The sequence below is a fragment of the Gigantopelta aegis genome, chromosome 10, assembly GCF_016097555.1.
Source record: "Gigantopelta aegis isolate Gae_Host chromosome 10, Gae_host_genome, whole genome shotgun sequence".
In the NCBI taxonomy this organism is placed as follows: Eukaryota; Metazoa; Mollusca; class Gastropoda; order Neomphalida; family Peltospiridae; genus Gigantopelta; species Gigantopelta aegis.
Window position 1 is genome coordinate 67,888,249 of NC_054708.1, and position 20,067 is coordinate 67,908,315.

Consider the following 20,067-nt stretch of genomic DNA (forward strand, 5'->3'; position numbering starts at 1 on the left):
GTGGGGTGGGGGAGGAAGGGGAGGCAACTGCAAGTCCGGAACAAATTATATAAACTTAAAGAAAATTCTCTTCTGAACCCTTTTCGTAGTTTTAGACTATTAACTACTCAGTGCCCACCAACAAAAAATCCTAGCTACGACCCTGCTAATGAATTAGATTTTTTTTTTTAAAACAAGAAAAAGAAAAAACATAGTTAAAACCACATTATTCTCTGGTTGTGATATATGAATCAAACTTTATTAACTCTGTAAGATTTAGCAGGGTTATTTACGTTAAGGTAGTTGATGAATCCCAACAGAAAAACTCAATTTAGGTATTTATAGGAACCAAACCTTTATGAATTTAAGGCTTAGCCGAGTTGTGGATGTCAAGATTAGCTTATGAATCCTGACAGACACTAAATAAAAAAATATATAAGAACCAACTAAATAAAAAAATATATAAGAACAAACCTTGATGACTCGGTAAGGCTTGGCAGGGTTGTTGATGTCCAGGTAGTTGATGAATCCTGACAGACACACTAAATATAAATATCTATAAGACCCAAACCTTGATGACTCTGTAAGGCTTGGCAGGGTTGTTGATGTCCAGGTAGTTGATGAATCCCGACAGACACACTAAATATAAATATCTATAAGAACAAACCTTGATGACTCTGTAAGGCTTGGCAGGGTTGTTGATGTCCAGGTAGTTGATGAATCCCGACAGACACACTAAATATAAATATCTATAAGAACAAACCTTGATGACTCTGTAAGGCTTGGCAGGGTTGTTGATGTCCAGGTAGTTGATGAATCCTGACAGAGACACTGTGAGAATGAAGTTTCCTTGCCACAAACAGCCCACCTGCATGTCCATCAAGTCAGTACCCATCTTGAATTCTCTGTTAAACATACAAATGAGAAACTGTTCTAGCTAAGTGCATTTCCAATCATGTTACTACTGAAACAACAAGCATTCGGAGAGAACTGCAATACATGTCCCCTACCAGGCCTAAACAAATGTTCATATCTCCCAAATTCAAGGGCCTTAACTCTGTGAAAAATTGGTAAATTACCATGAAAGTTTAACTTGATCTGTAACTATATATAATAAACCTATACACACAATTTTAGTTCAATATCTTGATGCATTGGGGAAAACAAGTGCAGAAAACTAATTTTCATAGCTCCTAAGTTCAAGGGCCATAACTCAAAAATGTGTAAATTGCCATTAAGTCAAACTTTATCTGTAACAGTACATGATAAAGATATACACAATATTTCAGCTCAATATGTGGATGCATTGTGAAAAAATAGTCTGGAAAACTATATGTGGGACAGACAGACAGACAGACAAACAGAAGGACGGAGACGAAACTTCCCAGTGTCAACTAAAACTAAAGAGTATTTGAAAATAATATCTGATATGGACAAATAGTATAAACAGACATGGTTTATGACACACTTATTTACCATTAAGTCAGGTTTGTGGAATAACATCACACAGAAAAGTGAATATTGTATAAAGAAACTCACGTGACAACTGACTTTGTGCCAATATCCCATATCTTAGCTGTTTTATCTGCAGACACTGTTAAAACTTGTGATCCATCTGGGCTGTAACTCAACTAAAACGAGAAACAAATCAGTAAATTTAATTAGTATAGTCGACAAAACAACGAATCAGAGGGTATGTCTGCGAAGGAATTTTAGAGTACAGGTACTAATGTGAATTGCTAACATGATACATTTATCTGTATTTTTTGGTAACAACCTATGCTCATTTTGATGTTTGTTCACTGATGGATGCCTATACTTGGACATTACTGGTTAATATCCTCCAACACTCACCCCATATATACCACCTTTGTGTGCTGGACTTCCCAACTCTCCTATGACATCGGCACATTTCCCATCATATATCACAGCCTGCAAAAACAAAATCACAAACTATTACATTATCATGAAATTAATGACAATATTTAGAGAAAACTGGACACAGGTATGAAGACTGGCCTTGATCATGTATTGGTTGAGCCATCAAACTTAACATGGCAGGTGCTGGGTTCGAATCCTGGTCCTGACTCCCACACAGTTTAAGTGTTGACAGTCCAATAGGTAAGGCCACTGAATCGACTACTCTTGCTAATAACCCACTGTCCTGGACAGCCAGCCCAGAAAGCCGAGAAGTGTGCCTAAACCGTAATTGGATGTATAAATGAAAATTAAGTTAAAATGAAAATGAATCAAAATAGAGAGAAGTAACTAAAGTTCCACAAGAAGTAATTTAGTTCAAATATCTGTTTTAGCCTCTTGAAAAATGTGTTCCATCATATGAATTAGAAGAATGTCAATCAAATTAAAATAAATTTGAGGAAAATTACTCAGGATATTTTTTTCCTGATGTGCAAATATGTATAACTGGTCTTTGATATCAGCTTTATCTTGTGAAGGAATAGAATGGCAAATGCCACAAGACTCTACCAAGCAGCATTGCCAACTGATCCGAGTACCCAACTAGGATAAAACCAATATCTTAAGACAGTAACCAATTATTTTATTTATCATGTAATCCTACAATATGAAAAATAAATGAAATGAACTATTTTATTTCACAACTTTACTCCTTTAAAACACACTGACAACCTTGATGTTTAAAATATATATATCTATACACCAAAACAAAAATGTTTGTATTCAAATAATACATTTTATAATACTAGATATTTTTAATATTAAATTTATTTATTATTATAATTTAACATTGCACTGTTTGTTTCCATTGTAGTGTTTTTAGGGTCAAAGGTAACATTCCTTTGCTGATCATAACTGAGGTAAAAGTAGTCAGCGAGCACAAATTGAGGAATTTATGTAGTCATCATATTTTGCCAATATATATAACTGCAGAATAAATATTTCAAAATCCAATATTGTCAAGATACATTTTCATGATTTAATATTTCATATTTTCTCTTAAATCCCACCCCAATCATATTTTGTTGGTGGTACTACACAAAGATTTATGTCATATGCACGGACACAAACACTGAACTGAGTCTGGTGCCATGTATGGTGAAATGATGTACATACAAGTGATATAACACCCACAATGAGGTCTCTGAGAATTGAAAATTGGCATAAACCATTATGGGTTATGGAAAAAAAAGAAAAGAAGATAAATCTTAAACGAGAAATGGGTTATGCAAAAACATACATGCTTGAGTGACGCATGAACAAAGCTATTGTTTCACAATTTGCAGACGCCCGATATTATCTTGAGTGACGCATGAACAAAGCTATTGTTTCACAATTTTCACATGCCCGATATTATCTTGAGTGACGCATGAACAAAGCTATTGTTTCACAATTTTCACACGCCCGATATTATCTTGAGTGACGCATGAACAAAGCTATTGTTTCACAATTTTCACACGCCCGATATTATCTTTAGAGTGCAGCAACGTAAGCCTGGTATACAGTATCTACCATATAATTATGCTGACCTTGGATACAAGAAAAACCTTAAATCACCTTGCCGTCAGCTCCACAGGATATGAAATTGTCTCCACTTGGAGAGTACCGCACAGCATTAACAAAGTTTGTGTGTTCCTGAAAAGACAACAAATGCACACATATGTAATAAGAGAAACAAGCAAGCTTTCTGAGAGTACTGCTAAAGCAATACATATCTCCCCTACCAGGCCCAATAAGCTTTTGTATCTAAGTTCAAGGGCCATAACTCTGTGAAAAAAAGAGAATAAAACACCATGTAAGTTAAAACTATCTGTAACAGTACATGATAAAGGTTTACACAAAATTTCATCTCAGTATCATCAGGCACTGAAAAAAATGTCCAGAAAACTGGGTAACTTGCCACGAAAGTCGAATTTGATTTGTAACAGAACACGATAAAGCTATGTACAAAATTTCAGCTCAATATCTTGTGGAATAAAAAAAGTAAGTGGAACCCCCCCCCCCCCACCCCCCCAACAACCTATGTCCTAAATTCAAAGGGCATATAACTGTAACAAAAAAAATTGGTAAACCACCAGAAAGTCAAACCTGATCATTAGTGATATATTATAAAGCTATACACAAAATTTCAGCTCCATATCTTGGGTCAATGGGAAAAAAATGTCTGGAAAACAAATTTCCACAAGTTCAAGAGCCATAAATCGTCAAGAAAGTTAAACATAATCTGTAATAGTACATGATAAAGATGTATACAAAATTCCAGCTCCATGTCTTGAGGCACTGTGAAAAAACCATCAGGAACAGACGGATGAACAGACAGACAGAAGGACAAGGTGAAACCTATAGTCCCCTGTAGTTGGACCGGTATGGGACTAACAAGTGACACTCGGACACTTGGTATTGTAGACTAAATACCAGTCACTATTAGCCTCGTAATGTCTGTATAAAGTAAAAAGATGAAACATGAGATTGAATGTGAATAGTGAGAGGATGAAAGACAGAAACAAAGTTACCAGAGATGAAATAGGCTTACAAAAACACACACACACTTTACTTAAATCATTTACCACAGCTAAAAACATGCTAAATATTCATTTGAGAAAATGTGGCATTGATAGCATATCTCAATGTGGAAACAGTGTCCTTGTTACTTACTTTTAGATTTAGTTTAAATTTAAATGGTGGACCTTCCATGAATGCCAGAGAATAATCTTCACTGGCTGTCACACATCGATACGGTCTGTTGGGCTTGAAGTCGACAGAATTGATGGATTTTCCCATACCCATGATCTCGCCAACAGTAGTGCCAGTATCCCAGCTGAATACAGAGCCAAATCTGAAATATACAAATTCTTAGTCATTCAGGAGAAAACTATTACCTGCTATCGCTGCTAACATTTCAACTGGAAACAGAATCATGAAGCAAGGGTGTTGGTAAGAATTAACAACATGAAATGGAAGTGGCCATATGTAATGGCAAATCCAGAGAAGTTAGAAAAGATGGTGAATTTTTTTTAAAGTTTTTTTTAACGACACCACTAGAGCACATTTAATCATCAGCTATTGAATGTTAAACATTTGATAATTTTGACATACCGTATACGCAAATATTTTCGCGGCTAAATTAATTCGCGATCAGGTTTCCATTTTACATTTTCGTGAGGATAATAAAATCAAAATTATCCATATTTCATTTGCCAAACTCTTTTCAATGACGATTTCATGCACACACTTGGACACGTTACCATGCTGTCAGTGAGACGTCAATGTTGTATGTATGTCTGATAAGACATGTTATCGATGGAACACGCACATGCGATACAGAAAATTGAAAAAAATTGAAAAACGCAAATACATGCATCAGAAGAAATAACTTTTAATTATTGATGGTACTCACAAACTTCCATTCAAGGTTACAAAGAAAGAAAGAAAGAAATGTTTTATTTAACGACACACTCAACACATTTTATTTACGGATATATGGCGTCAGACATATTGTTAAGGACCACACAGATTTTCAGAGGAAACCTGCTGTCGCCACTACATGGGCTACTCTTTCCAATTAGCAGCAAGGGATCTTTTATTTGCGCTTCCCACAGGCAGAATAGCACAAACCATGGCCTTTGTTGAACCAGTTATGGATCACTGGTCGGTGCAAGTGGTTTACACCTACCCATTGAGCCTTGCGGAACACTCACTCAGGGTTTGGAGTCGGTATCTGGATTAAAAATACCATGCCTCGACTGGGATCCGAACCCATTACCTACCAGCCTGTAGACCGATGGCCTAACCACGACGCCACCAAGGCTGGTAGGTTACAAAGAAAAGAAACAAAACTGAGATTACGTAACAACAGACTTACACCCAACTGTGTGTCACTTCGATCAAATCCACATGACCATGCAGGTTTACAGAACCACGTAATCTTGTGGATAATTTGGCGGTAAAGACAAAGTGCATACGAAACTCGGTATAAATTTAACAGGTACCTCTAACTGCTTGCCTTTTGTACCCATGACTATTATACCAAATCGGAAATAAGTTCACGCGTAATTAAATTTGTGGTGCTGTCATATATTTTATTTGCGAACATTTCTGCGTATGCAGTATAGTCTTAGAGGAAACCTGCTACATTTTTCCATTAGTAGCAAGGGATCTTTTATATGTACCATCCCACAGACAGGATAGCACATACCAGTCGTGGTGCACTGGCTGGAATGAGAAATAGCTTGATGAATGTGTGTGTGTAATCTTGGCAAAATTCCATCTTTTGTGGGATGACTCCCTGGTTTTGCATACAACCAAGTGTCAAAATTACTATAAGCAAACAGCCACAGTTTACAGCCCTGGCTAGCTCTGGTAGTCACCAAATTTGCCAATTGTGAATTTTAAAAACAATTGGCAAAATGTATTTTCATTTGGCACAATAATTTCATGCAGTAAATGCTATTTTGCTAAGTAATAACTAGCTTTTGAAAGTTTAATAATAGACAATTTGGTGATACGTGAGCTAGACCTGGAACTTTAAAATGCATTGAGGTGTTAAACAAATGAGAGTTTAGGCGCAAAACGCAATATATCCATTTTTCATTTTCAGTAAATTTTAATTGGCTTTTATCGCGTTTTGATAAATAAAAAAAACCCGGGAGTTACCAAATACAATTTCATATGGATCAATCGCGTTTTGCGGCAAATCAGCGGGCCTACGATTAGCCCTGACTGACATACAATAATGGCTTTAACTAAAAAAAAGAAAGAAAATGGTTTATATTGCGTTTTGCACCTGAACTCTTCAAATACTCCTTTCCTGGCATAATATATATTCATCTCCACCCCAGTTTGCTAGTAGACCTTTAAATAATTACGCCAACGTGTTCTTACTTCTCCCTTCCTTCTCCTCCAACAACAATCCTCTTACTGTCATCCGTCCAGGCGATGTCCTTGATTTTACCGCTAATCGGCTGGTACTCATACTTCAGCAAGTGTTCCTTCTGAGTTGTGTCCCAGATTCGAATCTTGCCAGATACATCTAAAATTGGAAAACAACGTGTCACAATTTCAAAATGTCAATCTAGGGATATGAATGCATCAAAAAGCCATACACATGTATGGAAGTAGTATGTAACTGAAGACAATGTCTATAAATCTAGTCCCAACATTAACACACACCCCCTGCCCCCAACCTGGTTCCAGACTATATAATGTAATTATTATTTAGATAAGTGTAAACCTATTTTTCTAATAAGTGTAAAGAACAAAAATTACCTCCAGATGCTATGTAGAAACCACTTGGTGCATACTGGGCCACTGTTGTCTCCTTTGAATGCTCGGTGTATATATCGGCAAACAGTGGGTTCTGAAATATGAGTGAAAATATATACAAAGTTTGTTTTGTTTAACGACACCACTAGAGCACATTGATTTGTCAAACATATGGTCATATTTGACACAGAGAAAAACCCCCACCACATTTTCCATTAGTAACAAGGGATCTTTAATATGCACCATCCCACAGACAGGATAGCACATACCACGTCCTTTGATATACCAGTTGTGGTGCACTGGCTGTCAAGTGAAGTGTTATATCATAATATATTTATTATTACCCAGTGCGCACTCATATCTGGGAAACTAAAAATCATAATTTCTCACTGAGTATTTATTATATATTCATTTAAGTTACAAATTTTTTGAAAGCGTTTGCATTTATATCTCTGAGTTTTTATTGTTAAAGTTGTAATAAAATTTTAATACAATTCATAAGAAACTTTTTTTTTGACAGAATAAATAGAAAATATATTTATAGCAATACCCAGAATAGTGTGTAAAGTTGTTAACATCATTTCTATACAAATGTAGTCATAATTACCGTACTTGAGGTAATAAATAGAACAACAAACTCCGTATCAGTTATTATCAAATATATGTCCCTTGTGAAATAATTTTCAATTGTCACGAGCTTTAAATTATTTCAAGAGGGACATAAATTTGATAACCGGTAGCTCATTTATTATCCTCTATATGGACAACCTGCAATTCATACATGTATCAATTCTAATTCAAGTCTCTCTATTTTAGAACTGTAAGTGTTGCTATTAAATTATAGTAAATATCTCAAAACACTTTACCACTAATGATATACCATCTACATATATGTATCTAGCAGTGATCTGCCCATTATGGTTGGAACTGACCAGCATTTGTACAGTTCGAATCAGAACTGCAGCTGCCTGCTGACCCACCAATACAATGTTTAAATAATACTATGTCAGCATAATGTGCAGTGAGATATTTATCACCCACCTATAAGAGAGATCATAATGTAATAACATTTCCGTTTGTCACACAGTAATGATTTCCAGTGACAAACCATAATATGAGGGTGAACATGACTCGTCAACACACTGGGATTAATGTAATTCATTGGGATTACTTTTTCATTCATAACATTCCTGCAAGTGTGCCTGTTTTAAATACCAATACTGATAATGTAGATATATATATTTATTATCCACATGGTTCAACATCATTGAAGCACACGTGTAATAACAAGTGTAATGACATAATTTTTGGAAGCGACGCCATAACATGATGTTGTTTTCCCCAGTCCTAGTTCCGACTGTGCATGTGTAATATGACTTCATTTCATCGGCTCCTTCTAGTTGGGGTTGAAACATTTTGAGACTGTCCTTGTTATTCATAAAAATATAACATTAATAATATGGATAATAAAGAAATTATTACACTCACTTGCTCGGGCAATACAAAAATCCTGACACTCGTTTCATAAAATCAGTACGACACACAAGCTCATATAATAATATCTATCTATAGCATATAAATGATACTCGACTTGAAACCATTGATCAAAAACATGAATTCTAACAACTCAGTCCATATATCATAATATAATATCAAAACAGTTTTACCATAATTAATAAACCAATTATGTTGAGAGTGCTCATCAATCTGCAGTTATTAACAAATCTTTCTGAAATTAGTCATTGTCAAATCAACACCTTGATCATATGCTTGCTGATAGCTACTAGTAGACAAATCCATTCCATTGCAATGTCACTGACCCCAGCCAGCCCAAGTATGCAGAACACATGTACAAGCTTAAAACTCTTATCAAATGCCAAAGTATTCTGCAGTGCAAACTCAACCAGTTTATTAACTCCTAAAACAATACACAGATTTTTATAATGCTGATAATAGTTACATGACATTTGTGTGCTTGAAAACACAGCTGCTCATGGCTAGCTCTGCCACTCGCCAAATTCGACAATTGCGAATTTCAGGAACAATTGGCAAATTTTATTTTGATTTGGCGAAAACATTTCATGTAATAATTGGTCTATTGTTGAAAAATAGCAGTGGATTTTGCATATTTAAAGATAATGTGGCGAATGATTTTGCTTACCAAGAGTTAGTCCTGCTGCTACTAGCACCATTTTCTAAGACAACTGATTACAGAAGTTTATAATTGATCATCACAATGATTCACATAAGCAGGCTTTCTGCCACAAGGTAAAATGGGTATGGCACCATATCCAAACTTTTTGCAGATTTTATTTTAACCTTTCGACAAAATTAATGATTCTTATCATTACTGTATGATTTTTTTTTACCCGAACCCTAATCCGTAACCCATTTTCTTTCTTGGGGAGGCCCTCCATATACTGTTGACTGCGGCTGCATTCAATTCCATAGCGCCATACCAAAAAATTTCTTTCTGGCAGAAACGCTGATTAGGGGAATTAAAATGATCAATTTTTAAAAATCATAATCAGTCATTGGAATATCCCTATTCTCTAATATATAATAGATCTATATATAATAACCCGACATGTTTTGATAAAACCACATAATATTAACAGTATAAATAACTTACTTCAATGTCCCTAATGATGACACTGTTTCCATTACAGTACAGAAATGTCTTTCCCTTGGGATCTTTGCCAAGGACGATTGAAACACCACGTTCAGTACGAGGAAGAGATGCAAAAACACTTTCTGAAAAATAAATATACACTATATACTGATCAGTCATCGGAAATCATCAGTTACCGTACTACTGAAGGTAATACTAATAGCAAGATCTTACTGCCATTTCTGAAATATAGTAACAGAACATTTTGTTTTCAAAATCAAGATTAGTGATATTTCTAGTCAATTGAAAATTGATTAGCAACTACTGTTTAATGTCTTAAAATTGTGTAGCGATGACTGAAACTCATGACATGATACTGAACAAAATGTTCCCTGAGTAATAGTACCAATTCCTATAAATTAATAAATTATCATCCACAGAGGTTAAATGTAATGTCACTGTTTTGTGCATGCTCACAAGCTTTAGAAAAATTATTATTCCAAGATAAATATAGGAGGGGTGGGTGGGTGTTGAGAGCACTACCCTGTATATTATTTCCATCAAAAATGTTAACAAATGCATCGTTTAGCAATTTAGAATGTTTGGCAATGGAGCAAAGCGATCTTGCAACTAGTCTTATCTCGGTGAGTTAGCCGTAAATTCCAGTTACCGGTACATTATACATGTAAATTAAGGTCGACGACAGCAAGCCCTCAGATTTCATGGAGACGATCGTTTCTGGTACCGTGTTGGTGAAATCACGGTACCGAAATTTGTTTCCCATGATTATTATATCGAGTCTGACTATTCAATGAAAATAATATATAAAAAATAATATATAATTATTTTTTAAAAACCAGTTTCCGATGAGTTCCCATGATCACAAGGCACGGAACCGAAAAAGTGTTTCCCATGAAATTTGAAATCCCATAGCCTGCAACAGTCACTTTTTGCAACCTTGTTTTGGCTTTGTACACAATAAATATAGCATATCTCACAGTAATTTGACATGGAATCCATATTTTGTAAATGGTAGAATTGTTTAATTAAAAATTTAAAAAACAAACAGATTATGGTGCATTAGTAATGTTCAAACAAAACAATTTCAATAGCAAATTTTGCATTGAAATTTTTCCAGCGTTCTGAAAACGGAAACGTCATGCACTCAGTTTATTGTTATTGTAAGGAGATGTAAAGTGACGTCAATGGAATATCAACGTCATTCAAATTCAAAATTAGCTGTATTATTACAATGCTTCGTTACATTAAAAGAAAATCTAGTCAACTAACCTTGACCCCTGTAAAAATTCTATAACGAGAAGACAACACTGTTTACAGGTCAATAGTTTTATTTTTCACAATTCTGAAGAAAATATTAAGTTTAAATTTTAAAATGATGAATTTAACATCATTGTTTACTTTGTTCAATACAAAGTAAAATAATCATTATAAATATGTAACTACTGACCTTTGTTGTCAACGAATGAAAAATTCCCACCAGGAAGTGAATATTTGTAATTTTTTTAACACTATCAAAATCCGTCCCATGTGAAAGGCACAAATGTGGAATGCAGGGCTAGCTTGAAGTTTGAAAGCAGTTGGCAATTTTGTTTTTTAATTTGGCGAAATAATTTCATTTAATAATTGACATTTAAAAAAAAAAAACCTGTTGATTTCTGCAATTTTTAACACTTAAAGCCGCACACCCTAGTTCCATCCAGCGAAAATAAATTATAATTTGGTTAATCTACAAACCTGTAACACACTTAGATCACGTTTTTATCAAATGGAGTGAAAAAGCAGGTTTTATATCGATAAATACCATGGGAATCCCCATGTCCCAATTGCTTGAAATAATTTTGAAAGTTAGTATTCTGATGTCATCGGTAGATGTCGCTCGAAGCACAACAATGCCTACGTCACGATAAATTTCACAGACTTGGAGTGTGTTTCTTTCACCTCTCCTGGACATGTTCCAATTGTTCTGTCCTGGTTGTATCCCCTCTCCAGATATCGTAAGACTTAGCAAAATTATTGGTTTTAAGGGTTTGTAACGTTTTGTATTGAGACACTTACTTGTCTGAACTTTATTGTTACTGAAAATGTTCACGAATTGTGAAGAAAAATCTCACAAATGAACAACAACAAATCAGATGTTGATTGCACGAACTGTGCACGAGAAAACAAACCGAACCAAAATGGTAACGGTCACGTGATATACCAACGTCTGTGACATTGAAATGGAAATATCCCCTCTAAAAATAGATTAGACCTTGTCTGCTCAACGGTTTTTTCTCAGACGTGCGTGCAATTTATGAAATACGAAAAATGCATTTTGTGGTATTACAAAAACCAGGATTACCAAAAAACACTTCAGATGAATGGAAATGTATATTCTAAATAATAAACGGTAAGTAAAGTGCAATTTTATTTGTGAAAAAATGGGTTTAATAGCGAAAAACAACGCCGTAATGGTTAACAGCTAGCCGTAACTAGAGTGTGTCCCTTTAATAGACAATCTGGCAAAATGTTTTGCTCACTCAGAGCTAGCCCTGGGAATGTATGGAAGACCACATCCATCATAAAATTGAGGGAACAATACAACAGATTGTCAACGAAGCAAATATAAATGAATTATGAATATACACGTGTTTGGTGAACATTGGTTGTCGACCAGCACCAAGTGTGTTTGAGATTGGAAAGTACCCCTTAGTTTTTCATTCTTTAGAGTTTGTTTTAGAATTTGAATTTTTATAGATGCTTAGTAAACAGTCATGCCACTCTTTAACAGCTTTTCAAGTAGTCAATAAATATTCATGAATACAGGAAAATGGTTTTCTTGCGCACTAACAACTTTTATAGGTGGCTGAAAAAAGAACAAAAGCTTTCTTCTACAAACATTAAAAAATGTAAGAATGTTTCACAATATAACCATTGTGGATCTGACACAAACAGCCTTCCGTACATCACCCCCCACTTTAAGAGTGTCAGTCATGTGACTTGTAGACTAAATATAGACAAAACTAATGCAAACGACAGTCATTACTGATCTATCAAATCTAGGCTCTATTAGTTTAATATAAACTTTGGATATGGTTTCTGTATGCAATAATAACAAGGAAGAAAAAAGAAATCTTACCTTTTACCACCCTCATTTTCTATTTTGATCGATCAAGGCTTGTTTAGTTGATCAATACATATGCAGTGGTATTAAACTTTGTGCTTGCACAGTGTGATTAGAAAGAGTGCGGAAGTGATATGGGACGGCATTTGATAGTTTAGGATATATATTTTCATAAAAATCTACCTCCATCAAACCATTTTGACTTCTTCTATTTAAATGTATATATACACATAAACAGCCCCCAACCAGAATTTACTGAAAAGAACTTTGCTGTGACATATGAGGTAACTCTACTATTCGTTCATACTTTATATTATTCAGTATAAGTATCACATGGTATATCATTTAACTTTGACAGGTCTAATGTCGGCGTAGCAGACAATAACTTTGCAGGTATTAAATTTTCTGACAACTGAAGTTCACTACGCGAAACATTTCATTAGAACCAAAATATTGCATTAGCAAAAACTGATAACAAGCACAATATTTATGCTATTATAATTAATATATTAAGTTGGTAGCTCGACTAGAAGCATTTTCAATAATGAAAGAAAAAACGACACTTTGCTGCAATCTAATTAAAATTAGCTCCACGATTACATGTGGATCTAACAGCAGCCCGTTGGAGCTCATGTCCAGTTGACCTTTCATTCGACCAATCAAAACCGTACTTGCAAAATCATGCCAGTGATTTGAAAAGAATTTGAAAACATTTGGGATTATGCCGAGGGTATACAAAATGATTCGGGTGAATTACGAAGTATGCCGGAAACTAATTTCAATATAAAATTCGTTTCAAGACGGAAAAAAAAAACCCAAGATGGTATACCAGTAGCTATAAAATCTGTTTATACAGGAGATAAAAAATCCCATTGTCCGACGCCCGTGCCAAGTGGAATTTTCATGCCGGGCAAGTAATTATGTTAAGTGCATATGCCCAATGACAAGTGACTAATGTAACACCAAAAACGTTTTTTAAAATTTTGTTACAAATCTCGGTAAAACCTTTGGAAAGAGTTCCAATCGTCCAACTATTTACATAGCTCCAAGGACAACTAACTCAAACCCTAAATGATGAGACGATCGGAACTCTTTCCAATGCATTAACACACCAAAACGGAAAGCAATGTGTTGAAAAGTTCAATAACACATTGCAGTATAACAGAGTTCATGTTTACTTTGTTTTATTTAATGACGCACTCAACACATTTTATTTATGGTTATATGGCATCAGACAGGACCACACAGATATTGAAGGAGGAAACCCACTGTCACCACTTCATGGGCTACTCTTTCGATTGGCAGCAAGGGATCTTTTATATGCACCATCCCATAGACAGGATACCACAGCCTTTGATGTACCAGTCGTGGTGCACTGGCTGGAGCGAGAAATAGCCCAATGGGCCCACTGACGGGGATCGATCCCAAAGTGACCGTGCATCAAGCGAGCGCTGTACCACAGTGAGAAAATATATAGGGCAAAAAAAAAAAGTGTGTTTCCGGTCGACCAACCGTCCCTAGTTTTACCCCCACCCCCCGACCCTAATTTTTTTCTCTCTTAAAAAAAATAATTAAAAAAATAAAAATAAAAATAAAAAAAGAAGTAAAAATAAGAGGACAACATCACCAAACAAGAGTATTTCCTTCCTTGCACATTGTTTACATACTATTATACGATACATTTTGCACATGTAATTACCTTCCGAAAAACATCGAGAAATTATGGAAAAGCTTTTGTAATAGAGTTCCTTCCCCTGATTAGCTACCACCGAACAGCTTGGTCGGTCACGGAAGTAACCGAATGTACGAACATAGCCTTGGTACAGGTTTCGATGCCACAAATCCATATATATTATTTATAGATAATGTTATATAAGTACACACACATTAAAGAAGAAAGGAAAGGGAAAAAAAAAACCCACAAAAAAAACCTACCTACCTACCCTAATTTTTTGGGGGATGCAATCGGAAACACACCTATTTTTTTTAAGGCCTAGGGCAAATGAATATCTGATTGGCACTTACCCTGTGGCAAGTCATTTTAAAAACAAATTTTGAACCCCTGTTATACTAGTATACAATCCAGAGTTTATTACTGCACTTTTCCCCGTTTTTTAATGTTGAAATAGACCAACAAGTTCACCTATTGCATAAATAGTTTTGCCCAATATTTTTAGAATTTGTATGATCCCGAATAACGCTATAAAAGGTGAAGTGTAATTGGTCGATATTTAAATTGTTATTTATAGATGAAATGTCACCTGGACATGGGAGTCCACACAATGCTGTTAGATCTACTGGTAGATCCAGTAGTCTGAGTAGAGCTAATTTTAATCAGATTGACTTTGTTGTTTCTGCTCAGGCTGATTTAACATATTATCTTGCGATAGTTGTAACATAATATCTTGCGATACATCCAGAACTTTATAAATGAAGTATCGAAAACATATGTCGATCGAAATTGTATGATAAACGTCTCCGGCACGATATTTATTATTGTGATGTTTATTGCTGTGCCGTAACGTTTATCCATTGGATCGAATTTTCCATTTGCAATCACGATTTAATAAAATCAGGCATATGTGCTTTATTTAAGAGCCTCAACACGTACAACAACATATTTTAATAAATTTTAGACAAAAATATTAAGTACAATACCTTTGGTAACCTTTCCAGGATTAGATGTTTGAAGATGACACATTTAAACATTTGAAAACTATTTTTATCCTGGCACATCGAAAATGCGGAATGAAAATTTTGCGGAACGAGAATTATTCGTATCAAGCATTTTACGTAAAAAGAAATATTGCGGAACTGAATGGAATTGATTATTAAATGTATTTATTTTGTTATTTTTGTTTCTACATATGTGCTTTGTGTGGGTTGCATTATATGCATTGTTAATAATATTATCACATTAAAGTTTTGGGGTGTATTATTCTTTTTTATTATTATTAAAAAAATAATGATTGTTAGTACAGGTCATTACTTATTTTAAGGCCTTCATTTATTTACTTTTTCCAAAATTATTATTTCCTTTAGTAATTGTTTTTAAATATTATTATTACAGGCCATTGCTTACATGTGTTTCAAAGGTTTTTTTTCTTCTTTTTTTCTCTTCTTTTTTGTTTTAATTTTATTTATTTATTTTAGCTATAATTACTGGTCATTAGTTATTTTAGGAGTTTTATTCAGTTAAATTTAATTGTTATTATTAATTTATTATCAATTAATTGATTTTTAAACAATATTATTCATTAATTAAGTTTATTTATTTATTATTATAAAACGTGATATTCCATTAAATATCGTGGAATAAACTCGTGAACCCGAGACGAATAATAATAAAAATAATCCGATTCCACCAACAGTTTTCAATCACATTTTAACTATGCTCACAATGGCCGGCGGGAATATTCGAGATTTTGTTTGTAACTGAAAATTGGATTAATGCAGGATTACTATTTGGACAAACTGTCTATTTATGCGTAAAACGTGACTCGGGAAGTTTTCTTTATACAGTAAGTGTTTATATTTATTGCTACATCTCATATTTCGCCACGAAATAATTAATTCCATGGTTGTATCGATTCCGCCTGAAATCTGGGCGGAAACTGCACGCTTGTTTTTGCTATTAACATTGTAAACATCGGGTCCAAATAAATGTCAAAATGTTAAAAAACGGACCGTAGATGTTTACCGTGGTGAACTAGAGGGCACTATACTATTGTGTACGAAGCCAAAACAAGGGTGCAAAAAGAGACTCTGCCAGGCTCTGGTCGAACTTAGATGGGATTGTGGCTGTTTTAAATGTTTACATTATGAACATAAATTATTTTATTTCTGTTTAATTCCACCACAGTCGGACCAGGTGATAATTTACTCCTACGCCCACATCTGCCAATGATTTTGTGTGGGAATAATTAAAATCATCAACCATTAAGGTATAACCAGCGCTATAAGACACACTGCATACATTTTTTAAAATGTAAATTGCAGCAAAGTACATGCCTATTAAGTAATAAATACAAACAAATATTATTTTGTTTTTATTTATCGCGAAAGTTGAACTTGAAAGCTTGCGATCAAATTAACCGGAAGTAAAAATACGACCCATGTTACATTTTATATAGAGACAAACAATCAAAAGCAGCCTTACAAACACCTATTTATAAGTTAGCGCCTTACTTTGTGTAAAAGACATGATTTCGCTTCAAACGAGTCGTCTGTCACTGTTGTCGAAACACCTTTAAATCTGTCGGATCTTCCTACCGGTTTCTATCCAGGAAGTGACTCAAGGGTGAAGGACCCTAAGGTACGCATGCGTGAGGTGTACCAAACATCCAAATAAGGATTTGAAATAGTTACGCCAAGACTCAGAGCGCTAATTTTGACGGTGAAATGTTCCTACTTTTTATGGAAGTCAACACTCAAACCTCATTAATTGTTGCATAGCTACAACAGAAAATAAATAAAGTACCAGTCTACACGTATGTGTGTATGTGTGTGCGTGTGTGTGCGTGTTTGTGTGTGTGTGTGTGTGTGTGTGTGTGTGGATGGATGGGTCATTCTACAGAAAGCGTCGCTTTTCAAAATACAAATTCAAGATCAAACAATTAAAAGATATAAATATTTATTATTAAATTTAGGAAAAATTACATTTTCGCGCATGCGCCGTTCGACATTTTCAATTGTTAAAAACAACTACATGATAAAATATATATATTTCTGAACTATGCACAATGGACGAACACTTTTTTTAAAAGGAAACAATTAGTTTGTCCGCGTTTCACCAACGGTTGCACAGGGAACGCCTTTTTTTTTCATACTATGAAATTCACTACATGCTATTTATTTCTGAGTCGATTGTTTTATAAATTGGACACAAAAAATTGAAAAATAGTATTTATTTTTTATTTCCAAAACACTTTTACTTGTCTTCTTACGTCAAACCAAACTGGAATTATTAACAAAAAAAGAAAGAAAAACCAAACCAAAACAAATACTCCACTTAAATTGTAGAATGATGGGACGGACTATAGTAAACTTAAGGTTTTAGGGGTTTGTAAAGTTTTGTAGGCCTATTTAGATACTTACTTGTCTGAACTTTATTATTAATGGGAATCTTCACTAACGGTGAAGAAAAACATCACAAATGAACAACAAGCAGACGACAACAAATCGGATGTTAATTGCGCGAACCAAGCATAACGCAGTTAGGGACGTTGAAGATATATACTCTTTACATTCCAGCAAAACATTTATTTTACTCAAAGTGCCATTATGCAGCTATGATGCTGCACAAGTCCCTTTAATTTTCAAATCATCTTCAAAAATTGGCAAAGCGAAGAAAACGGCATCTTATTCAAACGCATTATCGTTGGTGTTACTAATGGTCATTGGTGTTACTCGGTACCTGGTAACACCAATGACAGGTAACACCAATGTCAAATATGTGCATAATTAATTCATGCTCTCTAAAGAAACAGTTGAGAAAACTGAAAAAGTGCATGCTGTAGCAGACATACGATGTCTACAATAACATACAAACAGTTTCTTAAAGTTACATTCTCTGGTTACCATATTATAACAACATGTACAAATATGAAATACAAGCTCAAATGCACTTTTAAGAAACTCGTGTGTGTTCGCTATGAACGGAAATCGTCAAAAGTATACGCTCGATTCGTCGCCTGTGCCGCCATAGCTCGGCAAAGCACAAACGACAGCCTGTTGTCAGTTTCATTTAACACGTGCGTGCCGATTTCAAATTGTAGGTTTCGTCTCAAAAAAATTAAAAGAAATCTTGCGCTGTATGAAGAACGTTCGGTTGAGGATACGGTACTAGTCTTTCGTTAAAACCGGTTTGATCTTAACAACGTATTATCGACAATCGTACCTTCCTATTTCAGAATTAATATTTTATAAAGTGTTAGTAGAACTTTTAAAGTTTAGTTTGTATACTAGTAACACATTAATCATGTATATATTTTTTAAAATAAAATATACTAAACATGGGTGATTTAGGGGGGCTGGAGGGGTTGATTTGCCCGAAATTTTACCCAAATAAAATTTGCCTGAATTTTCCCCACTGTTTTGACCGAATTTGGGGGGGGGGGGGGGGGTAATTGCCCCCCCCCTGCCCCCCCCCCCCCCCCCGGGTCGTACGCCCATGATACTAAAGTAGACAATGAACGTTTTCACTTCTTAATTTTACGTGTTAAAATCGATAAATTCAAATAAATATTATTTCGTTTGGAAAGGGTAAAGTTAGTGAGGTGTTGTTTAACGACATCAAAGTTAGAGCATATTGATTTAATAATCATCCGACGCCATACAACCGTAAATAAAATGTGTTGAGTGCGTCGTTAAATAAAACATATCCTATCCTTCCTTCCATCTGCTGTTGGATGTCTAACATTTGGTAATTTTGACATATACACATGTAATCTTAGAGAGGAATCGGGTGCATGTGCAGGGGGAGGGTATTGGAGGTAGAAACCCTTACTTTCTCAAGCTTAAAAAAAATTGAAATGTATTTTCTGGGAAACCATGGCCCCATATAAACTTCGCTCAACACAGTCTATAACCCCAACCCCGCTGAAATCCCTGCACACGCGCCTTGGAAACAAGCTACATTTTTTTTAGCAAGGTATCGTTTATAGGATAGCACATACCATGGTATTTTATATACCCGCCGATGGGAATCGATCCTAGATTGACCGCGCATTTCAAAAAAACACCTTTTTAGGTCTAAGTAATGAATAAAAATAACATATAGTCTTGAAAAATGTTACGTAAATCGAACACAGTACCCTCTTCCTTTACCCTTAGAGCGTTACGTAATTAGTAACACCCCCTTACATGTAACGCCTATGCCAACAGCTGGCCACTGTCAAAATTTCAAGGCAAATCCTCCACCCACCGACCCTTGGAAAGGCGTTGTACCATACCTCTATGGATATAAATATGTTTTGGAGATATGAGACAACCCCTCAATCAAGACAGTTAAATGTGTTCAAAAATTGCGAAATCTCACGTGATCTCCACACTCCGAGATCGGTAGGAGCCCGTCAAAAGTGTTCCACTTTCAAAATACTGGCTTTGCTTTTGA

At 35.0% G+C, this 20,067-nt stretch overlaps 1 protein-coding gene across 1 annotated transcript in view; it reads right to left on the minus strand.

The window, feature by feature from the left end:
* Positions 1-17,264, minus strand: part of LOC121383130 (WD repeat-containing protein 1-B-like) — a 28,456-nt gene extending 11,192 nt beyond the window's left edge. Inside the window, exons 1-9 of the mRNA XM_041512936.1 lie at positions 17,142-17,264; positions 9,851-9,972; positions 7,222-7,312; positions 6,838-6,985; positions 4,612-4,792; positions 3,514-3,591; positions 1,834-1,911; positions 1,519-1,610; positions 743-884 (exon numbers count right to left, since the gene is read on the minus strand). Of these exons, the coding sequence (XP_041368870.1) occupies positions 743-884; positions 1,519-1,610; positions 1,834-1,911; positions 3,514-3,591; positions 4,612-4,792; positions 6,838-6,985; positions 7,222-7,312; positions 9,851-9,972; positions 17,142-17,157 (948 nt within the window). The 5' untranslated portion in view covers positions 17,158-17,264. The remainder of the gene's footprint in view (positions 1-742; positions 885-1,518; positions 1,611-1,833; positions 1,912-3,513; positions 3,592-4,611; positions 4,793-6,837; positions 6,986-7,221; positions 7,313-9,850; positions 9,973-17,141) is intronic.
* Positions 17,265-20,067: the final 2,803 nt, after the last annotated feature.